The sequence below is a fragment of the Oryzias latipes genome, chromosome 2 (assembly GCF_053564925.1).
Source record: "Oryzias latipes strain Hd-rR chromosome 2, Olatipes_Hd-rR_3.1".
Taxonomy (NCBI): domain Eukaryota; kingdom Metazoa; phylum Chordata; class Actinopteri; order Beloniformes; family Adrianichthyidae; genus Oryzias; species Oryzias latipes.
Window position 1 is genome coordinate 40,491,237 of NC_136238.1, and position 26,072 is coordinate 40,517,308.

The 26,072-nt window shown below is 43.1% G+C and overlaps 1 protein-coding gene and 1 long non-coding RNA gene across 10 annotated transcripts in view; one reads left to right on the top strand and one right to left on the bottom strand.

The window, feature by feature from the left end:
• The window catches only part of zeb2b (zinc finger E-box binding homeobox 2b), an 84,171-nt gene that overhangs the window by 48,302 nt on the left and 9,797 nt on the right, over window positions 1-26,072 (top strand). For 6 of the 9 annotated variants that reach the window (XM_078943560.1, XM_078943579.1, XM_023964044.2 and 3 more), the window contains 5 exons: window positions 13,709-13,960; window positions 18,214-18,282; window positions 21,489-21,677; window positions 23,129-23,343; window positions 25,272-25,380. In XM_078943560.1, coding sequence (XP_078799686.1) covers window positions 13,709-13,960; window positions 18,214-18,282; window positions 21,489-21,677; window positions 23,129-23,343; window positions 25,272-25,380 — 834 coding nt within the window. Of the gene's footprint in view, window positions 1-13,705; window positions 13,961-18,213; window positions 18,283-21,488; window positions 21,678-23,128; window positions 23,344-25,271; window positions 25,381-26,072 lie in introns of all 9 variants that reach the window. The other 3 variants (XM_023964040.2, XM_023964042.2, XM_023964050.2) reach the window with 1 other exon arrangement.
• On the bottom strand, window positions 15,415-20,917 carry LOC110016061 (uncharacterized). The gene is made up of 2 exons (XR_002291328.3): window positions 16,303-20,917; window positions 15,415-16,213 (listed from the first exon to the last, which is right to left on the bottom strand). It is a non-coding gene; the product is annotated as an uncharacterized LOC110016061 (long non-coding RNA).

The following is a 26,072-nucleotide window of genomic DNA, read 5'->3' on the forward strand; positions in this document are numbered from 1 at the left end:
TAAGCGCAGAGTCGGGGTGTCTTTTTGTCCCGGTTGAGGAGTGAAACAGTTGTTTTAGCTCTCAGGTGCTGTTTTGCCGAGATAAACGTGGCCATGGCCCCGTCACCGCGGACAAGAATGCAAAACAACCTTGTCCAGATCAAACCGGTTGTTTTGTTTTTTCCTCTGCTTTCCTGGCACAGGCGCTTGTGGAGAAAAGGTGAAAATCGTCCAGGGTTGAGAGCCCAAGTAATCCCGAAATGCCTTGAGATGCTCAAGTGGGGATGTAACCTCTGTGATGTAGGCGTCTTACTTAACTCTAAAGAGATCCTAATCACATCCTGAAATGTCATCTTCTATTTTCTCCCTCTTAGAATAACGAAAAAAAAACACACACACAAGCGTTCATTTGTTTCCTTTCACTGGCTCTCATTCTCTCCCCTCCTGAACATCAAAACCTTCTGTTAGCTGGTAATTACTGCTCAGGTTCTGCTTAGCTGTTATTAACAAAAAAAGTACTGTAATCTGGCCTGGCAGCGCAATATGTTACCGCCGCTTTCTAATTAATCTTACAGGGAGCGTAATAAATTTACAATATCAGATTGGTGCAATACTGTATATAGATTTATTAAAGCTTTTAATCAGTTCTGGCAAAATTAATTTCTCAATGATTGCTTACATTTGAATTTGCATATACTTAGTGTGAGTAATTTATTTTTATGGAATTATTTTTTTCTTATATTTAATCGTGACACATAGGGGCTGTCAGAGAGGAGGTTTTGCTGGATTTTTTTTAGAAGGCAACGACTTTTTTTCATATAAAGAGAATATACATGTATATATATACACAATTTGTGTGTATATATATATATATATATATATATATATATATATATATATATATAAATATATACATGTATATATATACACAAGTTGTGTGTATATATATATATATATATATATATATATATATATATATATATATATACATGTGTATGTATACACAAGTTGTGTATATATATATATATATATATATATATATATATATATATATATATATATATATATGTGTGTGTATATACATGTATATATAGATATATACACAAGTTGTGTGTGTATATATATATATATATAATTACAATATACACAATACACACACATACACATACATGTATATCTATATATAGATATAGATATACATACATGTAATGTATTCATGTTCTTTTTACACTTTAAGAGGTGTAAATTTCTTAATTCTTGATTCTAATTTATGATTGTTGCGTGGAAAAATCTAAGACGGAAATCCAGAACTGTTTCTTCAGAATTTTCTAAATTACAGCTCAGTTGGGAAACCCCTTTGCTTCGTTCTTGAATGACTTGAAGACCTTAGAACCGAAGGTACAGTTTTGTCTACCAGCACTTATAAATCATCCCAGTTGTCAGCTGCTGCTGCACAGTTATCCACGGCTAAACTTTGGTGAAAGTAGGATTTAATCCATCACTTTACTGTAAAGTTTCAGTGAGTTTTTCCTGTTACTCTTTACAATCTACTTTAAGTTTAAAAAGAGGCAAACAATTGAAAAAAGGATCTATATAATTTAAAGTTGGTTAAATGTAAGGACTTTACTAAATGTTAGTGGAAACTGTGTTTAAAGCTGTTATAGTAAAAACGTAAACAATAACTTTATTGAACACTAGAAATACAATGTAGAATCCCATTAAAAACTGTTTTTAGTGTCCACTGTCATACCATGGAAACTACTAAATCATATTTCCTGTTTTTTTTTCTCAAAAATTTCTACTCTACGAAACTTTTTGTACTGCTTTTTAGTGACCTTTTTTAACCAGTAGAGTCACGGGTGTACTTACTGTAGCATACAAATTCTTTTTTTTTTTTTTTTTTTTACTTATCCTGTCCAACAGCTGAGCAAACAGATGAAAGCTGAAGGCCTCTTCTGTAGGTTATGAATCTTCTGACAAACCAGAGGTTTGTCTGAATAAACCCCTTTTGTAACCCAGGCTAAACTTTATTCATTTGAATCATATTTGAAAATCTTTTGTGTTGCATACGAATTTTGAAATATGGTCATAGAAATCATCTTTCTATTGTTTTGTTTTGTTTTAAATTGATACTCTACTGAACTTTTCTGCATTGCTTTTTAATGATTTTTTTTAGCCTCTCAAAAGTCACTCTGTGGATCCCAGAGCCACTACTGCTTTATGCTGTCGTACCGTACCTTATAAATGTTCAAAACTACTAGACATCATGTGTTCTGTTATTTTTTAGAAAAAAAAACTGTGACCCCAAGTTACCCTGGTGACTTTGCTGATGTCTCACATATCTCCCCAGAGTCACCATGAGGATCTTAGAGGTACTAGTATAGTGTCTACTGTGTAATCGTTTTATCTATGTTTTTATAAAAATAATTTTACTTTATGGAACCTTCCTGAACAGTTTTTTTTCATGATTTTTGAGCCTTCTAAGAGTGACTCTCTGATCTCAGAGCTACTAGCGTGTTCTACTGTCTTACTGTAGCATACGAAATTTCAAAAAAGATAATAAAACTCATCGCTCTATTGTTTTTCAAAAATTCCAACTCTACTGAACTGTTGTGCACTGTTTCTTCGTGATATTTTTTGGCCTTTTAAGAGTCACTTTGTGGATCTCAGATCCACTATTTTGTTCTGCTGTTGAACTGTAGAAAACACATTCTACAAAATTTACTAGAAATCTTGTTTTCAATTGTTTTTTTTTCTTTACGAAACTTTTCCCCCCTGATTTTTAGGGAATGTTTTGAGCCTGTGGATCCCAGGACCACTGGTGTATCCTAACGTAGTACACAGATTTAAAAAAACAAAACAAAAACAACCATTTATTAATCATATTTTCTATAAATTTTTCCCCCCAAAAATTTGAAATCTAGGGAACTTTCCGGCACTGTTTATCTGCAATTCTTAAGCCTTTTTAGAGTCATTTTGTGGATTTTAGATCCACTAGTGTGTGGTTGAACTGTAGCAGACGAATCTTCAAAAACGTACTAGAAATCCTGTTTTCTATAGTTTTTTCAAAAATTCAAGATCTACGGAACTTTCCAGTACTGCTTCTTTGTGACCTCTGGAGTCCGTTTTGTACACATAAAAAAAAGGGATCCTTGACCTTAAGCTCCTCCGCTGACTGTACCGGCATGTCATAGGCCTTCCTATGACTCACTCCGTAAGACCTTAAGAGTCAGCAGTTTTGAAATGTACCTGTTTTGAGGAATCAACAACAGTTCGTTGGTTTGACTTCATAAAAATCTCACATTTTCTGAATTTCCTTGATAAGTACTCAGTCATATTTATTGTTTATTGATAACTATAAGTCTTGCTTTTTGGGCACTTTCACTGGGAAATGCTCCTGATGATGAGGTCCCATCCTCGCCCAAAATCACAGCCGACTACCTCCCCATCCACCGGCGTCCTCCCCCTCGATTCCCTTCCCTGTAAATACTCAGAGCAACTCGAGCTCGCAGAGGAACGCACACACCGTGCGCGGGTTGGGGGGGGGCGCACACTCCCACGCGCCGGCGCGGGCTGGGGATTTGGCGTTCAAGGCAGATAAGGAGAACTCAGCAAACAAGACGAACCCAAAGCAGATGTGTTATCACGGTGGCGCTGCGCACAAAGTGCTGCAAGGCCACACCGGCTCTCACGGGGCGTTTCCACGCCGACAGGTTCCATATTAAACAGTCCGACCTGATAACAGGCCCCCCCAATGCCCCACCTCGAAATCTAGCTGCAAGGCCGCGTCAGCAGATTCCAGCGTTTGTCTGCCTTATTCCACGCGTGCTCCTATTTATAACGCTCCACATGCCATGTGGACGTGTGTGTTTATTTTTACGGACGCACATAGCAGTCGTACGCACAGGTGTGTGTGTGTGTGTGTGTGTGTGTGCGTCAGGCCGGGCGTGGAAACATGGCATCGAACCACAGGGTCCCCTTTGAGACCGGGCAAGAGGAAGAGGAGATAACGGTCCCAGCTTGTGACACACACACTCGCTATCAGACTAACGGTATTGTTAGAAGGAGGTGACCACAGGAGAACCCCGGCAAGCCCAACTCAGATCACCTCTGATTCTTTTCCCGCCTCCCCAGGGAAGGAATTCACGGATTAAAAGCCTTCTACTAAAAGTAACTCTTAACAAAAGAAGTGCCAAAGTGAAAAAGTGCTTTTATTTTGAAATGTACTTGACCGGACTTCATTTTTCTACACATTTTGTTGTTCATTTTTAGTACAACAAAACAGAAATGTAAAGTTATAGGGTTAATTCAGGAGAAAATATTTGTCATTTTACCTTAAAACTTAAAAAAAAAATTGGTTTTAAAATTAAAAGAAACATATTTATGTATTAATATTTGGCATGAAAGACAGATTTATGCAATTTTCTGTGCAAAAAGTCCAGTGTTTTCATTAATGCATGTTTAAAGGATAAAACAAACATTCGACTTGGTAAAAAGGTTAAAAGAAATCATAAATTCATTTGCCTTTGATCTCTAATTACTTTTGGAGTTTCGGAGAACAATTTCCCATGAATTGGATGAAAATTCAATTCACGATTTAAATGGATAAATGTGCACAAAAAGTTTAATGGCTTCATAAAAAAGAAAAATTTGTTTTGGCACTAACTGTCTTCTGTACTCTCCAAAATTTTAAGAACTGAAAGATTTTTTTCAAAAACTGACTTTTCCGCGTCGACTTCTACCTGAGTAGAATCCTAATCTTTGCAACACTTTTGTACAAAATCGTTCTGTTCTTATGTGAGATTTATGACATCCGATTTAAAAAGATCAAAACCCAAATTCTGAATTATAAAAAAAAAAACGTTAGTTTGCCTTTTTATCTAAAAGTGGATGATATTTAAACCAAAAGTTAGAAAACAGTCAGAAAACTTTTTTACTCTGCGGATACATTTTTTTTTTTCGTGGCACAAACAGTCTTCCATACCTTCTTTTCCTTACAATCTGCTGGGTTTTTTCCCCCCAGCACACCTCAAAACGAACTTCTTTTCCATGTCAACCTCTCCCCATGTAGATGTTTCTTAACCCTTTTGCACGTAACAGTTCATTAAAGTGTCGATCAAGTTTGCGATTATCAACGCCTTCATTCTGCGCAGTTCACAGAGTTTCGTGTGGAACATTGTTTTACTCCCCCCCTTTCAAATATTCCTTTTTGTCGCCTCTGTGTTTGCATTCAGTCGCACAAACACGCGTCCACGTCTGAATCGCATCTTTTTTTGGTGTTGTTTTGTTTGGTCGTTGTGTTTCGACACCATTAACCCGCAGGTGCTCTTGTCGCCGCCGCAGCTTCTTCTTCTTCTTCTGCCGCTTTCTTTACAATTTGGATTCGCACGCGCACAAAGCCCCTGCGAATTTCAAATACTTTAAAGCACTAGCTGCATCCATTCAAAAAAAAGGGGGGGGGGGGTAGAGAAGGAGGGGGGGGAATTAGCGACGGTCTCCCTTTATGTGAAAGAGGAGCCCCAGTTTGCCTGAGACGACTCCAATACTGGAAGCAGTTCTAGCGATTTTCTTCCACTTTGTGAGTGTTTGTATGTGTGTGTGTGTGTGTGTGATTGTGTGTGTGTATTTGGTTAGTTACAGTAATTACGGCCCAATAACTGACAGCCAAAACCAGGCAGGAGAAAGTGGAAGGGGGCTGTTTTTCTTTTTTGCCTTCGCTGCCGAACATCTGCTGAGAGATTTGCATATTAATTAACCCATATTAACTCTAATTATTCAGGGAAATTATCAAATAAATTAAATTTTCTAATTTTAACCCTTTTTTTACCCCCCCCCCCCCCCCCCCCCTCCCACCACCACCTTCCGTACCTTCCGTGTGGTGGTTGGCGAGGGAAACATCATGCTCACCTGAGTCTGAGTGGGTAAAAAACATGGTGGAATCCCCCCCCCCCCATCACTCCTCCTTACTACCGACCTCTGTTCTTCTTCCCTGAACCCCCCCCCCCCACCACCACCACCACCACCTCCCACTCTCCTGGCCTGGGGGTCTTGAGGGCAGCCAGGGGAAGCTTTTGTGTGTGTTTTTCTTTTTTTTCTTCCTTTTTTTTATTCTTCTTTGGCTTGTGTGACGAGGAAAGAGGGTGAGGGGGGGGGGGGGTTGAACATTTGTTGGAGGCAGGGAACGTGTGAACTAGGAGGGAGGGGGTGGGGGTGGGGCACAGATGGTGAAGCCATGCTGGACCCCGGCAAAAGGTGGGGGACCCCTCCGAGCTGTTCCCCAGCCTGTTGCTTCGGGACCCCCCTCCGCAAATAAACGGGACTTTAATTGAATTAGAGTCAGCGCCGCAGCGAGGGGGGGTGGGGTTGTGTCTCGTCGTGGATGAAACGCAACGGCGATGCAACGGGAATTCAAAGTCTAACCCGTCCTCACCCGTCCCAGGTCGGATGTTCGTTTCATGAAATTAGATGAAACCCCCGAAAATTGGATTACGAGGAAACGTTTTGGTACATTTCAAAATAAAAGTCAAAATTTGAAAGTTTCTTAGGAGGTTTCGTTCTGATTTGACACCAGACTTTATGTTTAACTCGTCTTGACACCTTATTTTGAAAAAAACTGTAGAAAAAATAACTGAACCCCAAAATTGGAGTCAGAAAATGCGATTGCAAAAAAAGAAACCTCCAAAGTTGTGACTTTTTCAGATCCTTTCAGGAGGTTTTGTTCCGATTTGACATCAAACTTAGTGTTTAACTCGCCTTTACTTCTTAATTGGTAGGAAAGACAAAATAAAAAGCAAAACAATTCAGTTTTAATATTGGATTCAGAAGATGCAAGAAAAAGGTTTCTACGGTGAGGAAAAGACTGCAGCTTTTTTTGGATCCCTTAATTTTTTTTTACAATTTGACGTCAAACTTTCTGCTTAACTTGTCTTTACATATTAAATTTCTAAGAAAGGACGAAGCAAATACTTAAACCGTCAAAACAATCACAAAAGTTTTAATTAAAAACGTTTTTGAAAGGAATTCGAAATGTGCAGCTTTTTTCGCTTTTTTCAGATCAAATGTTTCTTTCCGGTTTGTCGCTAAACTTCCCGTTTAACTCATCTTTGCACCTTATTTTGAAAGAAAACTGTAGAGAAAAAGAACTGAACCTGAAGATTGTAGTCAAAGGATGCAATTGCAAGTGTTTTTCCCGTATAAATACTCACAATTTTGCGACTTTTTCAACTTTTTTCCGATCCCTTAGAGAGATTTCGTTCTGATTTGACGTTAAACTTCCTGTTTAACTCGTTTATGCACCTTTATTTGATGGAAAGGGCGTAAAAAAAGAATTGGGGTCAGACAATTATATAAATTTGCTTTTCACGCAAAAAAATAACTCTAAATTTGCGACTTTTCCACTTTTCCCGATCCCTTAAAGAAATTTCGTCCCAATTTGACAACAAACTTCCTGTTTAACTCGTCTTTGCACCTTATTTTGAAAGAGACTGTAGAGAAAAGAACTGAACCGGAAAGTTGTCGTTAAAGGACGCGATTATAAATGTTTTTTCCGTAAAATCTAACATTTTTGCAACTTTTTTCCGATCCCTTAGAGAAATTTCGCTCCAGTTTGATGTCAAACTCCCTGTTTAACTCCTCTTCAACGCCTTAATTTAGGGCAGAAAAGCAAACTTCAATCCGTCAAACACTTCACTTCTCAGCTCCGCCCCCCACACGAACGCGCCGCCGACAAGCGCGCACGCGCCCAGGTTGAGTTTACACTCCGCTGAGTTTCCCCTATTCACCCCCCCCCCCTCCCCCCCTCACATTTACCCCTCACTCTCTGTCTCCTCTCAAAGCTTTTGTTTGCCCTCCGTCACTATCCTTTCACCGACTTGGCCCCGACTTGGCCCCTGGCGCTCCATCGCGCCATTATACGGAAGACGAGATATCGCCAAACGCGTCTGCCTTTTCTTTTCCTTTTTCTTTTTTTTTTCTAGAGAAGGCATTCATGGCATAGAGTTGATCGGAAATAGACAAATCACTTTGTGGCTCCAAAAGAGTTCTGATGCGTTTGCGAATTTGATTTTACGAGGAAAAAAAAAAAGTTTTTTTTTCTCAGACTAACCCGGGGAAGTGCTTAAACGGTTGCAGACAGGAACAATGGCAGACAAAAGGTCATCGTGAGAATCCACTATATCGCCCGGTTGTAGCCAAGAGGCAGCGACCTCGCTTCCACCTTAATGCCCTCCCACTCGCGCTCACCAACTTAGCGGCTCCTGCTCCCCCCCCCACTCCCCCCGTCTCCCTCGCAGCCATCCAGGTGATCCGCTTGGCTCACATTCATGAGACAGGAAGCGAGCGCGAGCAGTTATCGGCCAATAGGGAGAATGTCCTGCCTCATTATCGGCGTAGGAGGCCGAGCATTGTCACCTGGAGCTAAGCCCCGACACTTGAGTTAAACAAAAAGAAAAAAAAAAGAGAAAGTCAGCCGGGGTTAGCGTGAAAGCGCCAACGTGGGTGTTAGTCATTCTCCCCGCAGCCATCACCTCCACCGTTGGCCTGCTGAGCAGTTAGAGCTCTTTTCTCTCTGGCTCAGAGAGTGGAGCCGGAAAGGCTTTCAGCGCAGCCTCCTGTGGGCTCTGGACTACGACTTGGGGATTGTTAAATAAATGTGATTATACCTGTTAGCACTGTGAAATGATTTTCCCTGGCAGCCTGCAGGTGTAGCACCTCTGAACCTGGGTTTTGAACGGCGTAGAAGCAGACTGAGCAGATTTTTAGGTTGAAAATTGGTAATAAATGGTCTTTATTTTTATGCTTATCGCCCTCCTCACTAAACCAAGTTTGTTTTGGAAAAGTAAAAGCATCTAAATCCTAAATTCACACATTTAGAGTTTATCAATTTGCCTTTACGTAGACAAATACGGATACAAATCATACAAATGTACACTTATACTTACACATGTTTGGTTTCTATCTATCTTTGACAGTCTGTTGATACATTTTGTCTAATGACTTTTTTTTGTAAACAATGTACAAACATGTAATATAGTACATTTTCTTGTTATGTGTTTTCGTAGTTGTCTACTTAATTCTCGTGAATGGAAGCACTTGTATACGAAATATTGAAAGTTGTCTTGACCAATGTGTATTTGTCTACAACACATCAATGGTCACCTTCTGCGATCTTTTACGTAGACAAATATAGATAAAAATCACGCATAGCTAATGTAAAGGGACACTAATACTTGTAATTCGTACGCATATTCCTGGTCTTTGTTGAATACAAAGTTGTGTTTTCTATGCAAAACTTGTTATCGCGTGTTTTCGTAGTTGTCAAGGAAATTTTCGTCAATGGGGGAGTACTGTACATTTTCTTGTTGCTTGCGTGCTTGACAATTAAATCGGTTAGTTCAAAAGGGGCCCAAGTCCAAGAGGTTTGTTTTTCCAGGAAATGATTTTAATTGCTTAGCTTAAAGGGACGCTACACCAATTGATTAATACTTTACCCAGATTTAGCACCAGTTCATAGCTTACAAATTCTACTTCTGTAATTTCAGAGGACTAGCAAACTAAAGTCTCTGGACTTGGGCCCTTCTTGAATTAAACAGGGGCGCTGCCATATTGGATAACTAGTGCTGCCATCTATGGGATAAAGCTAAACCCATGAAAGAGAGGCCCAATTCCAGGAATTTTGCACTTAATGCATTTTAAATGTCAAGCATTGTCAATACATTACAACGGACTTCAATTTTTATTGAAGCATTTTGTGCAACGATTTATTTCGTACGAAACATACCGAACACTTTATACACTGTAAAAGGCCATGCAAAACACAAAAAAGTACATTTAAAGGAGATTTTAAATGCAACTAATTTAACTAATGCCCTGCAATTCCACTTTTATTGTGTCCTAGAAATTTCATTAATGACTTTTGTCCTACAACTTTTTTTGTACAAAATATATGGCATTTTTTTAAGAAGCGCTAAGAAACATGTAAATCATAAACAAATGCCTTGAAAGTTGTCAGTGTTTGTTATTTGTCACAAAGAGTTTGTGATTAAAAAGAAAGTTTTACGCTAACTATTAACGTACAATGTCATTTTCACCATGTATCATAGAAGTTTTTCCGTGCACCTTCTTCTACAACTTCTTTCGTACAATATTTACCCTACATTTCTTAGGGCCTCAAAATCAACAAGCAAACTTTAATGTGTTCACATATGTTGACAGTTGTCTTCATAATGGCTGTAACTGAGAGAACTTCTACACAACAGTGTAGACGTAAATATTTCAGACATGTATCCATAAGTGTTGTTGTTAATCTACTTTGTCCCTGGACTTTTTCTGTGAAAGGTTTACCGTACATTTCACTCTTAAGGCATTGAAAATTGTCAATTACGAACAAACAAATGTAAAGGTTTAGCAGTTTTCCATAAACTGCTATTAGTAGAACTTTTACACATCAGCTAAAACCGTACAATTTTCGTAAATGCATCTTGTCCTACAACGTTTTGTACAAAATATACAGTACTTTTTTTTTCTTTGCTTCAAAAACGTATAAATCCTGAACAAGTAAATATTTAGGCAAGTTTCTTTCGTGCGTTGGTAGTTGTCTACGTGATGTTTGTAATTAAGAGAACTTTTACACAGCTAATGTACAATTTCTGGCTTAGAAAATGCTGTAGAATATTTGGTAATACTTCTTATCCAATAACTTTTTTTTTTAAATGTGTTAATCACATAAAAGTACATTTAGGGCAAGTTCTTTATGAGTGGTGGCAGTACTTAAGATTGTTGTCATTATGAGAACTTCTACAGATTAGATAAAACAGTACAATGTCTGGTTCACTGCGTGTCGTAGAATTGATAACGCTTCTTGACCAACATTGCTTTTTTGTACGTGTAAATCGCAAGAAAGTACATTTAAGGCAGGTTCTTGATGTGTGTTGGTAGTTGTTTAGATGTTTGTCCCTAGTAGAACTTTTTCATATTAGCCAATGTCGTAAATACTCTTCTTTACTATGTGTTCCAGAAGTTTACCTTACGTTTCACATTTACATTATAAGTGCTTCCGATACTACAGTTTTCATACGGAACAATTTTGTCAACTTTCTCGACATCTTACGCTACACACACTCAGAAAACGGGTACAGTTGTAGGTAGGTGTACGAAATCGTCTATGGTCGAACTAGTTTTGGTCCAAACTTTCCTTTTACATTAACCAATAAAAAAAAGGCTTCGTCTTTCATCTAGGAAGAAGTGTTTAAGAAGTTGACTTTGACTTTTGTAGATTAGTTAAGCCAACACGTGTTGTCAAAGTAAATACAATCATTCTGGATTTCGGCGTCGTTTCTTGGCACAAGATGAATTCACTGTATCTGCAGAACTCAATTTGTCACTTCTGAAGTATTGCTTGTGCTATTGTTCAGGTTTTTTCTTTCTTTTATCTTTTGGAAAACAAAACACACACAAAAAAAGACTTTAATAAGTCCTCTGGCTGTGTGATTCTGGCAGTCTGTCACTACCGTAGACTTCCCAGTCAAGCTAATCAATACACCATATTAGTCTTTGCTCTGTTCTCCCTTGTGAGTGACAGAATAAAGCCGGGCCCTTGAAAGGGTTATGTCAGATAGCTTAAAACCCGATATTAGACAAGAATTGGGCTCGTTACATGTGTCAGCTTAATTATCCCGCGCGACTCCAGTCAAAGAAACGACGGCAAACAGGTAGCAACGGTTTACCGAACGCCGTCCGTACAATGGCTTTCGTCAAGCGCGACACTTAAGGTAGAAGACGAGGCGTTCGAGGGGTAAACATCGTCTTTGTCTCTTTCTTTTTTCTTCGTTTCACTCCTGAGCAACACAAAAGACTGATTAACAGTGAAGTTCGACGTACGGGGGAAGGGAGGGGGGTGAAATAGCTGCCTGCGAAATATCGGTAGGTTAGAATTACTTTGTTGCGTGACACAATACCAATAGATGCTTGATGCTGGAGGAGAGGGGCTCTTGTCAGCGGTGGCACCCAAACAATGGCAGCTTTCACCGCGTTAATGGTACGCATTTGACTTGACGAGCACCCCCACTGTCATTTTTTCTTTTTTTAATATTTGCCTTCTCGGAGGTATACGTTGACAGCTGACGTTTGGAGGAGATTGTAGATGAGACAGTTTCAACGCCCCCCCGTGTTGGAATATTGTTCGGAAACTTGGTCTGAGATTTGAAGGAAAAAGAACGACGACGAGGGTTTGGAAGTTTGGAGTTGGTGGAGGTGGCACGGTAGCCTCATTGCGTATGTGGGAAGTCAGACCGGTGTGCGTCGCAGACGTGGACGTGTTGCTAAACAAAAAGAAGCTCCCCCGCTTCTTTTATCGGGGAAGAATGGACCCTTTAGAACCTGTCCAGCCTTAGATAATTTCATTCAGCCGGCCCCTGCTCCGTCGTCATTGAATCTGCATCCAGGGATCAGGTTCACAGGGATGGGTTGATAGCTTCCCAAGCCTCTCGGCCTTTTGTTCTACCCAGCTCTGCCCCAGCCCCCCCCACCCCCCCACTCCTCCTTTCTCCTCCAGCGAAGTTAGGAGGGGGTGAGAAAAGTCCCAAACTTTAGATTGAACGGGCCACGGATTCCAAAAAGTGTCGCTCATAAACGACATTAAGTTGCAAGATCCGATTAGCGTTAGCACGGTTCCTTCCCCCCCCAACTTTTTTTTTTTTTTTTTTGTCCCAAGGTTGGACGAAGACCACCCAGGAATCTTCCTCCACTCCGGGGTCTCCAGTCTCCGTTGGCTTTTTTGTCATCCATAAAGAGCATTACTGAGTCTGAACTTGCCTAAACCCTTGTGATCACACCTCTTGAAAAGGTTTTGTTTCCTCCGCCGATTGGTATTCGAGGCAGGTCACCGCACTCCCACCCTTCCTCGTCCTCCTCCTCCCTCCGTCAGCCCCCCTGACGTCTGAAAGCCCTGTTTTCATTTTAATTTGCACCTGTTGTGCAGTTGTTCGCCGAAGGCAAGCACAGGCCAGTCCGTGTCGCAAGGAGATGTGGGGAGGCTTATCGTCCGGTACGATTAATGTTTTCCGACGGTCTTCTTGATTCTGTGTTGAAGGAGGAAGTCCCTGATGAAGCACTCCAAAAAAAAAAGAGGCCTCTGTGTCTGGGTCCTGCCAGTAAGGTGTGTCCCTCCTGGTGATGTCACACACTCCTGGCATCCATCTGTAACGCCATTGGGTCGTCTGACGTCCCCTTTTTTCATTTTTCATGCATCTTTGCTGACTAATTTGCACGAGAGCCACCTTTGATTGAGTTCACAGCCCTTTATTTGCAGGCCATCTATTTTGGGAAGTGCTCACATATGTCTGGGACCTGGGTGTTGATGGCGCGCTGGCGTTTTAAACATGTGTTTATGTGCATCGTTTCCATCTTTTCTTGTCAAGAGTCCCGTTTGCTCGTCCCGTACCCCTTTATATAGCTGTGAAAAAGCTATGTAAAAACTGAGCGGTATTCGCCAGATCAGATCCATCCTGAAAGGTGCAGCTCGTTGGCATCTGAGGCATGTGAGCGGGACTGAAAATTAGCTGCTATTTTGGCCCGCATCTCCCCGACAGCTGCCCGCCCACCTCTGCGGTGCGGTCTTCCAAATTCCAATCGCAGATGCTGTAATTGGGGCGTAACCCGACCAAAAAGGCACTGATGTGGTGTTGGTTCTTCTTTTTCCAATGATCTCTGTTCCCCCCTCCTTCTGTTTCAGCTCTCAACTACGAGAATGTGGTGGAGACGGGCTCGGAGACCGAGGAGGAGGACAAGCTGCCCGTGTCCGAGGAGGAGCCACTGATCAACGGCGCGGGCAGCCCCGCCAGCCTCACCAACCCGGAGGCGTCGCCGCACGCCGAGGGCCACGGCCTGCTGACGAAGGACGAGGAGGACGACGAGATGCGGGACAGCGGCGTGGAGCACATCTGGCAGGACAACGACATGCTGAGTGCCTCGGTCGACGGTACCGGTGGGTATCTGGACTCTACAGCCCCAACCATTTGGAAAACCTCTTTAAAAATCCAGATATTGACCATTAAGACGCCCAATCTTTGCCACGAGAATCTAATTTTGTACTTACAGTCCCACTCTGCTCGTCTTTTGAGCTGTCATTAAAGATGATGATGAAGTTTTTAGCTAAAATCCAAAAACCTACTACGTTTTTTCAAACATTTCATTAGAGATTTGCGTTTGAGATGTGGGCAGTGCTGTTGGTGCAGAGCAACCCCACCCCCTCTTCCCATCCACTTTGTCTGAGTACATTAGGGAGCCTGTGGCCCCCTGTTGATTGTAGATTTGACGTCCCATTGACAACCTTTTTCAAACTGCATTTTTTTCCGTCCGTTCCTGACTCCCCGACAATTTGAACAAAGAAATACGGAGAAATGTTAAGTTGTCCTCCGTCAACCGAAAAAATGTCACCAAAACACAATTTTTATCTGAGTGGTTTCTTAAGAAGCCATTGTTGAGTTTTATACCAACCACATGTTTAGGACCTAATCAAATCAAACTTTATTTATAAAAATAAAGCTCTTTTTCGTTCACACTGCCTTCAACAAAGTGCATTCAAGTGACCACTTCCATTGAAAAGTCTATGAAACTGCCGTTTCCGGCTTCCGTGTTCAAAATGATCAAGTTCACGCGTAGATACAGAAAATTCTACAACGATTTTTGTTCTTTATGCTCTACGGTCATTGAACATGCATAGAAAGTCCAAGGAATTGGATTTGGTGGTGAATCCAAAGGATTTCTGGATGGTGCTCGTTTTAAACTATGACAAAACTACAAAACAGGTCTGGACCCCGCAATGTACACCGAGGGGGGTGTCCATAAAAGGTCAACAGACCAGCTCAGTGGCCTTGTTGTAAAGTGTCCAGTGTCCACTCGTGAGTTCAAGTCCTTAGCCAAGTCATGCCAAAGACTCTAAAGTTGAGGACCCAATAGAATAGATTTGGCTCTAAAAATGCCCCCGATGTCCGCTTGGCTCGTACATTTTTTCCATCAGCTCTACCAGACAGGCGGGGGGGGGGGTGTCAGGTGAGCCGCCAGTCACAGAAAAACCGACCTCTAAGCCTACTACTTGGCTGGTTGTGTGCACATCCTGCCTCCCGTGGTAGCGCCTTAGCCGATAAATCCCTCTCCCCATCTGCGACTTCTGCAAACACCATTTTGAGCCCCCCCCCACACACACAAACACCCAGTTTCCTTCCCCCTCCACGACCATTTGGTTTGTGCTCCCAGCCGAACAGCGCAAAATATATTTACAGTACCAGAAACGTCCGTGGTGCAACTACCCACCCCCACCACTATAGGGGCGCCAGTCATGGATGCTTGCAAGATAAATACTTTTAATTAGGGGCCAGGGTATAATCATTAAAAGGAAGCCAGACTGCTGCGCAAAAAAAAAAAAAAAAAAGTCATTAACAATCTTAAATGAAATTTTTATTTTTATGATAGCCATTTACATGTATAATAAGAGTCAATGATTCTTGGAAGCATGTGACAGGAACAGAGTACGGCGAGAAGTCATGTAAGACAGCCCATCTAAATGAGCGGGGGGCCCTTCGCTATTCATTTTTGCTAATGAACTAGCGGTGCACTGCGCCGAAAAATGGAGGGGCTTAAATTTTAATATGGGGGTGGGGGGGGTTGGGGATTGAACATTTATTAGGGACAGGGGGAAAAAAAGCAAAGTTGGGTTCTGCAAAACAAGGATCCTTAAGGGGTGAAAGAAAGAAAGAGGAGACAGTTGGGTAAATAAATCAAGATAAAGGATAAACAAGCTGTCATTGCGTACGGTAATTGTTTATTTGATAAAGACCCGCGGTGCCATAATGTCTGTAATTCAACTATGTTGCAATTTCCAGATAATACCCGTCTGGTGTGATAAAGCGTCTGACATATTTCGGAGAGCAAGTCAAGTTCATTAGAGCGTTTGGGAGTCTCTTTCCCAATCTTGCACTTCTGTGTTCCCAGCCTTTTTTTTCCCCTCCTCCTCCTCCTTGTCGGCGGTGCCTTGGTGTCTACAGTGATACCTCAGCACATAACTTGGGCCTGAGATAAGTTAGCAGCCTCCCTCCTTGCACCAGTCGGCCCCCATACCGCTATCAGGAGCGGCTGCGCAGGTCGGGATGTGGCCCGTTAGCATCGTCCGTCCTTGACACTCCAGGTTGGACGCGGTGTGCTTGAAAGGCATGACATCATTATCGCAAATCCCTGACTTCTGAAAGAGAGAAAGAGACAGAGAAAAAAAATCAGCTTCTGTTTCAGATTCACCAGTTTTTCGTTTGGCAAGTTTTTCACCCGACTGACCATTCCAGGGAGTCGTCGGGAAAACAATGTGTGTCGTTTGGCTGCGGGAAGACTATTGACAGCTTTAATCTGAAAAGATCTCGAATGTCAGATTCTGAGGCCAAACGGACAAAGGTGGAACTTTAAAAGTCCCCATAAAAAATCCGACTGTTTTGAAAACAAACAGCGTCCGAGCCTCTATGAAAATAGGGCAGGATCGCGGGCGGTCTGGAACCCCTCGACATCACTCTTCAAGGAGGTGTGTACCTTACCGCCTCAGGTCCTTTGTGATTTACTGCTGGCAAAATACGCTTCGCCCCCGCATTGCAGTCCTCCTCACCATGGACGGCAATCGTGGGGGGATGGGGGGAGGGGGGGTTTCTAACCCACGAGGCCACTTTGGCCCATTTGAACTGGCGCAGGTCCGCTAGTGCCAGAGGGTAACCGCAGCGTTAGCCTACCTCCTGCTGGAGGCAGCCGTCCCCTCCTTTACCACAGGAGAGAAGTCTTCCAAGGTAAATAGGGAGAGAGTGAAGGGCCGACTAATCCCCCGGGGTCGTCCGTTTCCTTGCGTCAGAATAAAAGCATGCAGTCAAATTTGATTACCCAAAGCAAACACTGTGCCTACCAGTTGATATCAGATCCATGTGGGTGTGATTTAATCTGTGGCAAAGGTCTGCTGTTACTGTCATGTTTTTTTTTTTTTTTTCCCATAATGCCAATGTGGTTTTGCTGCTGTTAATCCAATGGTGAAACAGAAAGAGTCCTGGCAAGGAGGAAGTTTAACTATCCCTCTGACGGAGTCTGTCATTATCCTGCAAAGCCATGGACAGAGGTATTTATCATCCCACCACGGCGGCACGATCCTTCATTTCAAGCAAGGAGCCTCGGAAGAAACATTCCACAACTATTAGGGCCATTGTTCCCCACCAAAAATAAAGGATTCCTGTTGTTTCTGGCCTTTGTGTGGAGCAATGTAAGCAGGATAACTTTATGATCAACAAACACACCCGAGACCTTTTTCCTGTACGATCCCGGCAAGGTTTTTCTCGGACGCCTCTTTGAGGGTGGAAAGGAGACGGCATTCGTGACATCCTTGGGTGCCACGTTTTCTCGGAAGCACCTTGATTTGATTTTTTAACCGACAACGCCAAAAGGAGGGGACGGGTGCTTCTTAACATGATTGTCCGTTCGTACCAGAGAGGTTTAGTTTATGAGCCTGTCAGTTCACGGTTTATTTACTGCCACCTCACCTGTGCCTGGCCGGCATCCTGCGCTGGCTGCCATTACCCTGATAAGGCCGGAGAAACTCCCCCGAAAGGCACACGAATCTCTTCTTCAGGACGTTTTTTGTCTTTCCACTTCAAAATATTAACTCCTCGACTCCGCCCACTCGGGGCTGGCCTCAACCAATGAGGTTATTTCTGCTCCTGAGAAATGCCTGCACGGCTCCAACTCCTCATTTGTGGTCAGGAGCTGTATTTTTTTTTAGGAGCAAGCCTCAACTCGCTGCCAGGAGTTGCGGTAGAATCATAAAAAAAAAGCAAGAAAAAAAAAAAGCAAGTGACATATGATAAAACAAGCGTGATCCTGCATGCAGAGGACTGCAGCGGCGGCACAGCCGGGGAGTAATGAGCTCCGCCTGCGTGTTGGCTGGAGCTCTATGATTGCTCAGGTGGATGTGTTTTGTGCTGTATTTAATCGGCGTGTTTGCCGATGGAGGCTTCCTTCACATCCCCCCACCGCTTATTGTCGTGATAAAGGTAAATAAGTCACTGCCTGGCCCGGATGATAGCATTCATTACGCATGCCGAACAAAGCTGTGGAGCGCCACCATGCACAGCGGCGCACTTTATTGCTTCCTTCATACCTTCTTAAAGGCCCCGCTTGTCACCGTTCCTAACCTGCTTTTTTGTGTTTGTTTCTATGCAGATGAAATGAAATACGACTTTGACTCCCTGGGGCCTGAGGCCACTTTGCAGGGAGTTGGAAACGGTACAGGTGAGTTAAAGATGCTGAAAGGAGATCAGGGACGTTGGTTTCAAAATGTTTATTTAGCATGTTTCCATTAAGGTCGTAAAACAAACAGCCTTGAACACCCTTAGATCATGCACCTGTCATGGTCGAGTCAACGCACACAATAAAATGCGTGGGTTATACCTTCCATGTGAATTGAAGTAGTTAATCATACGGACAGGTACTCAGCATTTAGTTTGTGAAAACAAATTTTTAGAAAAAGCGCCCGTAGATTTAGCAGCACATGTATAGCAAAAAGCTAGTTTATTTTATAAATGTATGGCCAGTTAAAATTTACGCATATTTATGTAGCTTGCATGCAATTATTACGTAAATCTTATGCAATTGTGCGTCATTTTTGTGTGATGCACACTCAAATTTGTGGCTTTCCACAACCGTTCCACATATGTCTAGCGTACTTTTCACGCATGTACCACTGATGTTTAACTTTAAGATCACATGTAGTGCACACATCACGTTGAAATGACGTAATTAATTCACGAATCACTAATGAATTGGATATGAACAGCGCAATAATCACACACGGTTCATGTTCTACGTTCATTTACGTGTTCTTTGCGTGGTTTATTGCTATTCTTTTGTGCTTTTACCGGGGTTCATTCCTGATACATAAATGAAAAGGACCACGACTTTTCTCACTTTTTTAACGTATATTCACGTGTTTTTATCCGCGCAATATGCGAAAAATGTACGTTGTGGCTGTGCGACATCACATTAAGCTTCTTTAGGCCGGCAACCTGAAAAACACAAAACCAACCCAAGCCGACATTGAGTAATGCCGCACAGGGAAATCCTCTCCCACTGAGTCATCCTCCACCGAGGAAAATCTATGCGCGCTCGCCGGCGGTTCGATTGATTTTAATTTCTGTAACCTTGGATTACAATTGTACATTTGGCCCTCATGGTTAGCTTATAGCAGCGTTGAACCCTGTCTGACATCCTTTATTAGAAGTGTGTGGTTGATTTTTCGGCCGCACTCCCTTTCACTTCCATGATATCATCCTGGCCACTTCGACAACTGGCCTCAGGCGCCACCCCACAGAAACAGCTCGCCGCTCCGCCTCAAAAAGCCTCCATCCAGCTTCTTTTGATTGCTCTCTGGTGTTTTTTTCTTTCTTTCTTCTCTGTTCTCCTGAAAACTTCGAGCGCAGCAAATGTTTTCCATTTTGAGCACTTAAAGGACTTTTGGAAGCAGGACCACAAGCTCGCTGGCACTCGATCACACGTGATTTTGCACAAAAGAATGAGCGTTATGATCACGTCCCGCGTCCCAGAGCGCGCTTTGATCCAGGTGATTTTCTTTCGACCCCCTTTCTCTGTACCCGAATGGAGTTCTCGGTACAGGGTGGGTAGATAAAACCAGAGTTTTTAGATTTACCACCCAATCAAAACACGCTACTTTGCTCAATTAGCTAAACAGTCTTCAAAGAATCACCTAATGAGAAGGTTGTAAATCCCTCCATTGCCGTTTTCAAAAGAGATCCATTGGCACCGATGACATTTCAGTGCCATTTTTGACATCCAAATATCTACTACCTTGACCTTTCGCAAATTGGCTCGCAGAGTCATCACGGCCCAACAAATCGCTCTTTAAGCCTCACCTTGGCTCGCGGTCTAAAAGCCTCATTAACAGCAGAGGGATCCTGACGAGACATCCTCTTCTTTTGCCAAAAACAGCCTCCGTACACACCGGGCATGTGTGTGGCCCGTTCTAGAACATGCTGAACACACACTTGGTGCAAAATGTCCAAGCAGTGTAAACCTCACAAATCTTTTTCAGTCACAGCTCTATAACGATATATGAATGACTCTGCAGAGTTCGTAGAATTCCTATGGGGGGGGGGGATCGCAATTATTCATTACTCCACCAAACAGCTGGCATTTCCGTGTTTTGAAAAGGACGCTACCCATACGTCGCTACTGAACAAGAATCCCGGATTGGTCAAAGTTCAACTGGTTCAACTTTTGAAGCGCGCACAATTACCGCGCGTTTTGTACGTACATCCCGGAATTCGGACTTAAAAAATTGCGAGTGTTTTGAATGCAGAAGCCTGAAATACTGATTCATAACCCCCTGTTGTTAAAGTAAAATATGGCCAACACAGTAGGCCTTCAGCTCTCATCTGTTTGCTGTTGGACCAGACAAGTGAAAAAAAAAAAAAAAAGAAGAAGCCCGAAATACTTAAATACCTGCGTTTACACCGACTTATGACTGGAAGTGGTCACTCAAACATGCGTTTTTATCGGCGTGCATTCAATGGCTATGCATTTTTCTCGTATGGTCCAGCATCAGACTAAAAAAATTGCGTAGACGCAAGTGTTTTGAACACAGAAACCCAAAATCCACATATACGTGCGTTTACATAGACTTTTCATTGAAAGCGGTCATTCAAACACATGGTTCTCAATGCATGTTTACAGTCTGATCAAAACTCTGTCCGAAACGGTCTCCAATCCCCTTGTGAACATAGCATAGGTTGTTTCACTGCGTTTGACGGGACGTCTTTCGATGTCGGTTCCCTCAATGAAATCCGCAGATTTTTTTCAGTTGTGTGTGTTTTTTTTTGAACGGCAGCTATCTCCATGCTGCAGCTTAAGTGTTTCCCCAAATGGACGGGGACGGGGGAAACAGTTTAAAGAAAGCGCTTTGTGTGGCCTCAGCACTTTGGCTGGCTTAAGACGCGTCTCTGCCTCGCCATCTTTTCTCCTCCTTTCTGCTCTGGTTTGTGGTTTGGCCCCGGTAATCTGTTCAACACAGAGTCAACAAAAGCCACAGGCCTCTTGATTGACCTTATACGCGAAAGCCGACACAAAGAGACGTGGCTCTGCTGCTGATTAAGCCAAGACCGTATATGTATAGAAATTGATTTTTTTTTCTTTTTTTTAAGTTTGAGCCCCAAACTACAAATCAGATTTTCAATCATGACCACATGAGGTCAGAGAAGTTTTCCTTACAAAGAACAAAGTATCACATTTATCTCTGAATTTTGGTTGGACTGGGTGACGATTCTTGTTTCTGCAGAGAAGCAACTTCCGTCATTTACACGCCTTGCTCCCCAATTCGCTGCCGCAATGTTTCAGGGTGACACTCCCGCCAATTTCCCCACCCAATATTCTCCTAAACTTGCTCTCCTTCTCATTCGCCGCCTCTCCTCTTCCCCTCTCTCCAGTCAAGAGCATGGATTGCACTTCTGAGTTGGAGGACTTCTTTGCCAAAAGGAAGCTGGACGACGGTGACAGCCACGTAGTGAGCATCGCCGAGTGCCTGCGGCGTGGAGACACCGCCATCATCTACCCGGAAGCTCCGGAGGAGCTGAGCCGCCTGGGAACGCCGGAGGCCACGGGACCAGAGGAGAATGGTACGAATTTGGGAAAAAATTGGAGATATTGAGCTTTAGATGTCCATGGACAAGACAGAAATGATCTAGCAGTTTTTGGTTACAATAGTTACAGCTACAACAAATAAATCGTTCTGGGGAAAAAATATAGAAATGAATCTTTTAGGAGACAGTTGTCTCGATTATCATATACATATTCAAACATGCAGATAAAGGATCGAAAAACTTTTGTCTTTGAAAAACATTCTTTATTAGGTAGCTAGCACATTAATAGCATTTATCGTTTTGGAATTTTTGGTTCATGTTGGTTCTGCATTTAGACTTTTGCCAATCCAACCCAACCCAAATTGTCGACCTTACTGCATTTGGTTAAGTCGAAGGCCTTTTTGTTTTTTTTAAAACCCCAAAATTTCGGGAAGCTAGCATTTTAGCATACAGGTTTTTTGCATGCAAAGTCCATGTATAGTTTTTGTGTTTTTGGTCCATATGCTTCTGTTGTTAAGTAGTAATATTAGCAGTACTAGTACTGTAATACTTGCATCACAATCTAGACCTAACTGTGACTCATAAAGGCGAAGAACTTTTGTGCTAAAAATGTCTTGTTTCTCCCCATTGTTACCCTTTGTTTTGGTAGCTAGCATTTTAGCGAGTATCGTTCTTGTGTTTTTTTGGTCCATCGGTTTTTGTTGTTTAGTTATATTTTTGATAGCGTTGAACTCACTCCCATCCAACCCGACCCTAGTGGATGACCTTACCGATGACCTTACCGAATCTTGTCTGAGGATTTTCTTTAACTGTGTTGTTTCTCCCCTCTGTCACCAAGTGCATTCCCATTGACAAGAGCCATTTTAGTCTACGTTTAAGTCTAACTTTAGCTGTTTTTGTTGTTTAAAAGATTCAAGTTTTGTGCTTTGGTTTTTTTGTATATGTCACACAGTTAAACAAAAAGCAGTTATACCAGTACAAAAAAAAAAAAAACTGCAGGAACAAGGAAATTGCTAGGACATTCTTAAATCCTGACATAAGGGAGTCAATTCTTTTTGGCAGAGTTCGGGACTGAGCAGCTCGCTCAGCTCACCTCCTAGAGCATGCTGCAGGAAAGAAACGGCGAATCAAACACGTTGACGCTGACACAGCCAGGCAGCTGTTGGTCCCACAGATTCGCTGGATGCCTGGCTGTTTACCTACAGTCTTAAGCAACAGCTGGGCAGGGGCCTGAAATCAGATAGTGGCTCCCCAGGGGAGGGGAGGTAGAGTTGATGGGGGTAGGGGAAGGGGGTGAATTGGATTCACGCGGCCAGGACGTCTTAAAAAGAAACGTGTGTCAGCAGGTTTGGACATCGCGGCTGGACGGGCTTGTAATGCCAGCGCCGCGGCAGATTGCGCGGATTACTCCCATACCACCCCGGGCTGCCCGCCCATCGGCCGCCATTGATTCGCTGACCTTTTCTGCCCCCTCCCACTCTTTACAGACCTGCCACCTGGAACGCCAGATGCTTTCGCCCAACTGTTGACCTGCCCCTACTGCGACCGAGGCTACAAGCGCTTGACATCGCTGAAGGAGCACATCAAGTACCGCCATGAGAAGAACGAGGAAAACTTCGCCTGCCCCCTGTGCAACTACACGTTCGCGTACCGCACCCAGCTGGAGCGGCACATGGCCACGCACAAGCCTGCCAGGGACCAGGTAAGGCTGCCTCCAAACGTCCAACCCATCCCTTTCCCAAGGAGCTCAGATGGCTCCAAGATGGGAGGCGGGCTCTTTCCCCCTCTGATTGGCAATCATTATTAATTTTTCATGGCGTTTCCAAGATGCCGATCCTTTAATGGTAATAACTCTAATTGAGGCCCGAAATGGCTTTTTGATGGCCCTCTCTGATATGATTTTCCAGTCTCGTGTTCACGATCGAATGATTGTGTTAATTTCCAATCTGGAAAGAAAAAAAAAAGGGTTATCAGCTCCTCAACTTCACTTTACTTCACTTCACTCCTGGCCTCTGATGCGGCTCGCGATGGTGGCACTCCATCAAACTCCACCCCCCCAACCCAACCATGAAGCCCTTCTAATTTCATGCACCGCATAAACATCTGTGTACACTCGAATGCGATTTACACCATATATGTCTGCGATTTAATGTGCTAGCAGTAGCCGTGAATCACCGTAAAGTTGTTTTTTTTGTTTTTTTCTCTCCACGCCGAGTTTATTCCTCCTGAGCTAGCTAAAATTGGGGCAGTAAATTGTAAAAGTGGATGTGCCGACAAAAAATAAAATAAAAAGATAATGTAGGGGCATCCTCTGCCAGCAAAACCAAAGTGTTGTTGGAAGAGGGGTGGGGGGGGGGATCCCAGCCAATGAGCGATGATATCACCTCATCTACCAGCTGGGTTTGAACGTGAGCAGATGGCCCCCTCCCGTCGCCTCCTCGCGGCGCCGTCCGGCCAAAGGCCTGTGGCTCCCGTTCAAGCTCCATCCAGTTATCTGGGTTTTGTAAATGAGCTCGATTGTTTAAGCGCTAATCCTCCAGATGAGACGGAGGTGAGGTCTCGCTCCAGCCCACCGTCTCTAGGTGGCGCTGGCCTAACAAAAGGGCGTGCATTGGTAATGGGGAGCAGACGGCGGGGAGGCGTATTAGCATAAAGAATCAGGTAAACATGTGCGGCGCTCCGTCGTCTTCGATGTTTACAAGCATCCATGCTCCGCCTCCTCTTAACCAATTAGACGAAATATGACTAATTAGGGGGTTATACATATGCAAACATGCAGTCCCCGCCCACCCGCCACGAAGGGTTGCTGGTGCCATTTACGATTGTGTGTTATTAGCAGCGGTGGCAAGACTAAACTTTAGCGGGCAGGGGTCCCCATTGGAGGGGGGGCGGCAAAGCAGCTGTTGCTGTTTGTTTATGCAACTCAGCAACATGCGAGCGGTGGGGTTCCCCCCCCCCCCAGAGCTTTTTGAAGGTTGGGCCTTGTTTGAACAATCCCTCCCAGTCCTCCCAGTGTCCTGCGCGCCGCCATCTGTCTCCCCAGGAATGCGGGTTTAGCCGGCGCACACCCCGGCATTTGTCAAGGCTCTGGGAGGAAGGGAGGCGCTGCGCATTTAACATCCCCACCTCCCACTTTGTTCGGGGAGCCAGGTTTGAGGAGCCAGCATTGTTGACGCTCTTCTTTTTTTGTGCTGGAAGAAAGGCTGGTTTTGAATTGCAAATTTGACGGATCAAGTCCGCTTAGATTATTAGCGACATCATAGGGCTGGTTTAAAAAAAAATAAAAAAAAATGAATGCAGGTATGCAGCTCACAGACTGATTAGGCCCAAATTAATGAAAAGTAGATCAGATCTTCTAATGACGGCTCTAAGAGAGCCTCTTTTCATTTAGTCTATTTTCTGTCCGATTCTAAAGGCAAGGCTCTCTTTGGCCGGGAAGCCAGGAAATTAAAAGGTGTGTGATTTACTGTGTTATCGCCACCGCCGCCGGTTGTGGTCGAAGGTGGGAGTGGAGCGCCAGTACCCCCTTGTCGGGAACTCATAGCCTGTTGTCATGTCGACCGCTTATGGTTATTTACCGTGTGTGTATTGGTTTTTAATTTTTTTTGTCTATCCGTTTGCTTCTTCCAGCACCAAATGCTCAACCAAGAGGCAGGAAACCGCAAGTTCAAGTGTGCCGAGTGCGGCAAGGCCTTCAAGTACAAGCACCATCTGAAGGAGCACCTCCGGATCCATAGCGGTGAGTCGGACCATAAAAGTCATTTCAACCAAAAAACTTAATGACAAAATTCAGAAACATCTCTTATATTGGTCATTGTGTCATTCCTGGTAGACGTGTTGATCCAAGAAATCTCTTGGATATAATCTACGTGACAAACTATCCAAATTACCAAACTGTAATTCAAAAAAGCTTCAAAGTCTTTTACTAATGGGACTTCACAGAACCAAAGTGAGAGCCAGTATGTAGAAACTTGGAACGATGGAGAACTTTTCCAGTACTGATCAAAATCACTCCAAAGTTATACAAAATATCAGAAATTGATTTGGGTTGAGGAGTTGGTTACTTTGAATGGGATCCAAAGCAGAGTGTTAGATGAAAGAGTTACAGCTGAGCAACAAGAACAATAAACATATCAAACCCAATCCCCAAAACCTTTTGGACAAATCCTTTGTGGATAAATTAAAGTAAAGATGAACCTTAGAAGTGAAGGCTAGCTTGTATTTGAGCGACATAATAGAAGTAGTACTTACATTCACACTGGGCATGTGATGTGCCACACTGATACTAGCACATTTCCGAAATGTCGAAGTAGAGCTCCAGGGTTTTTCTATCACAGCTCTCTTCCAATATTTGTAACACATAGTGGCTTATTTCCTGGCAGGGCTCAAACCGACATTCCTACTTTTCTTCAGATGGCACTTCCGTGAATT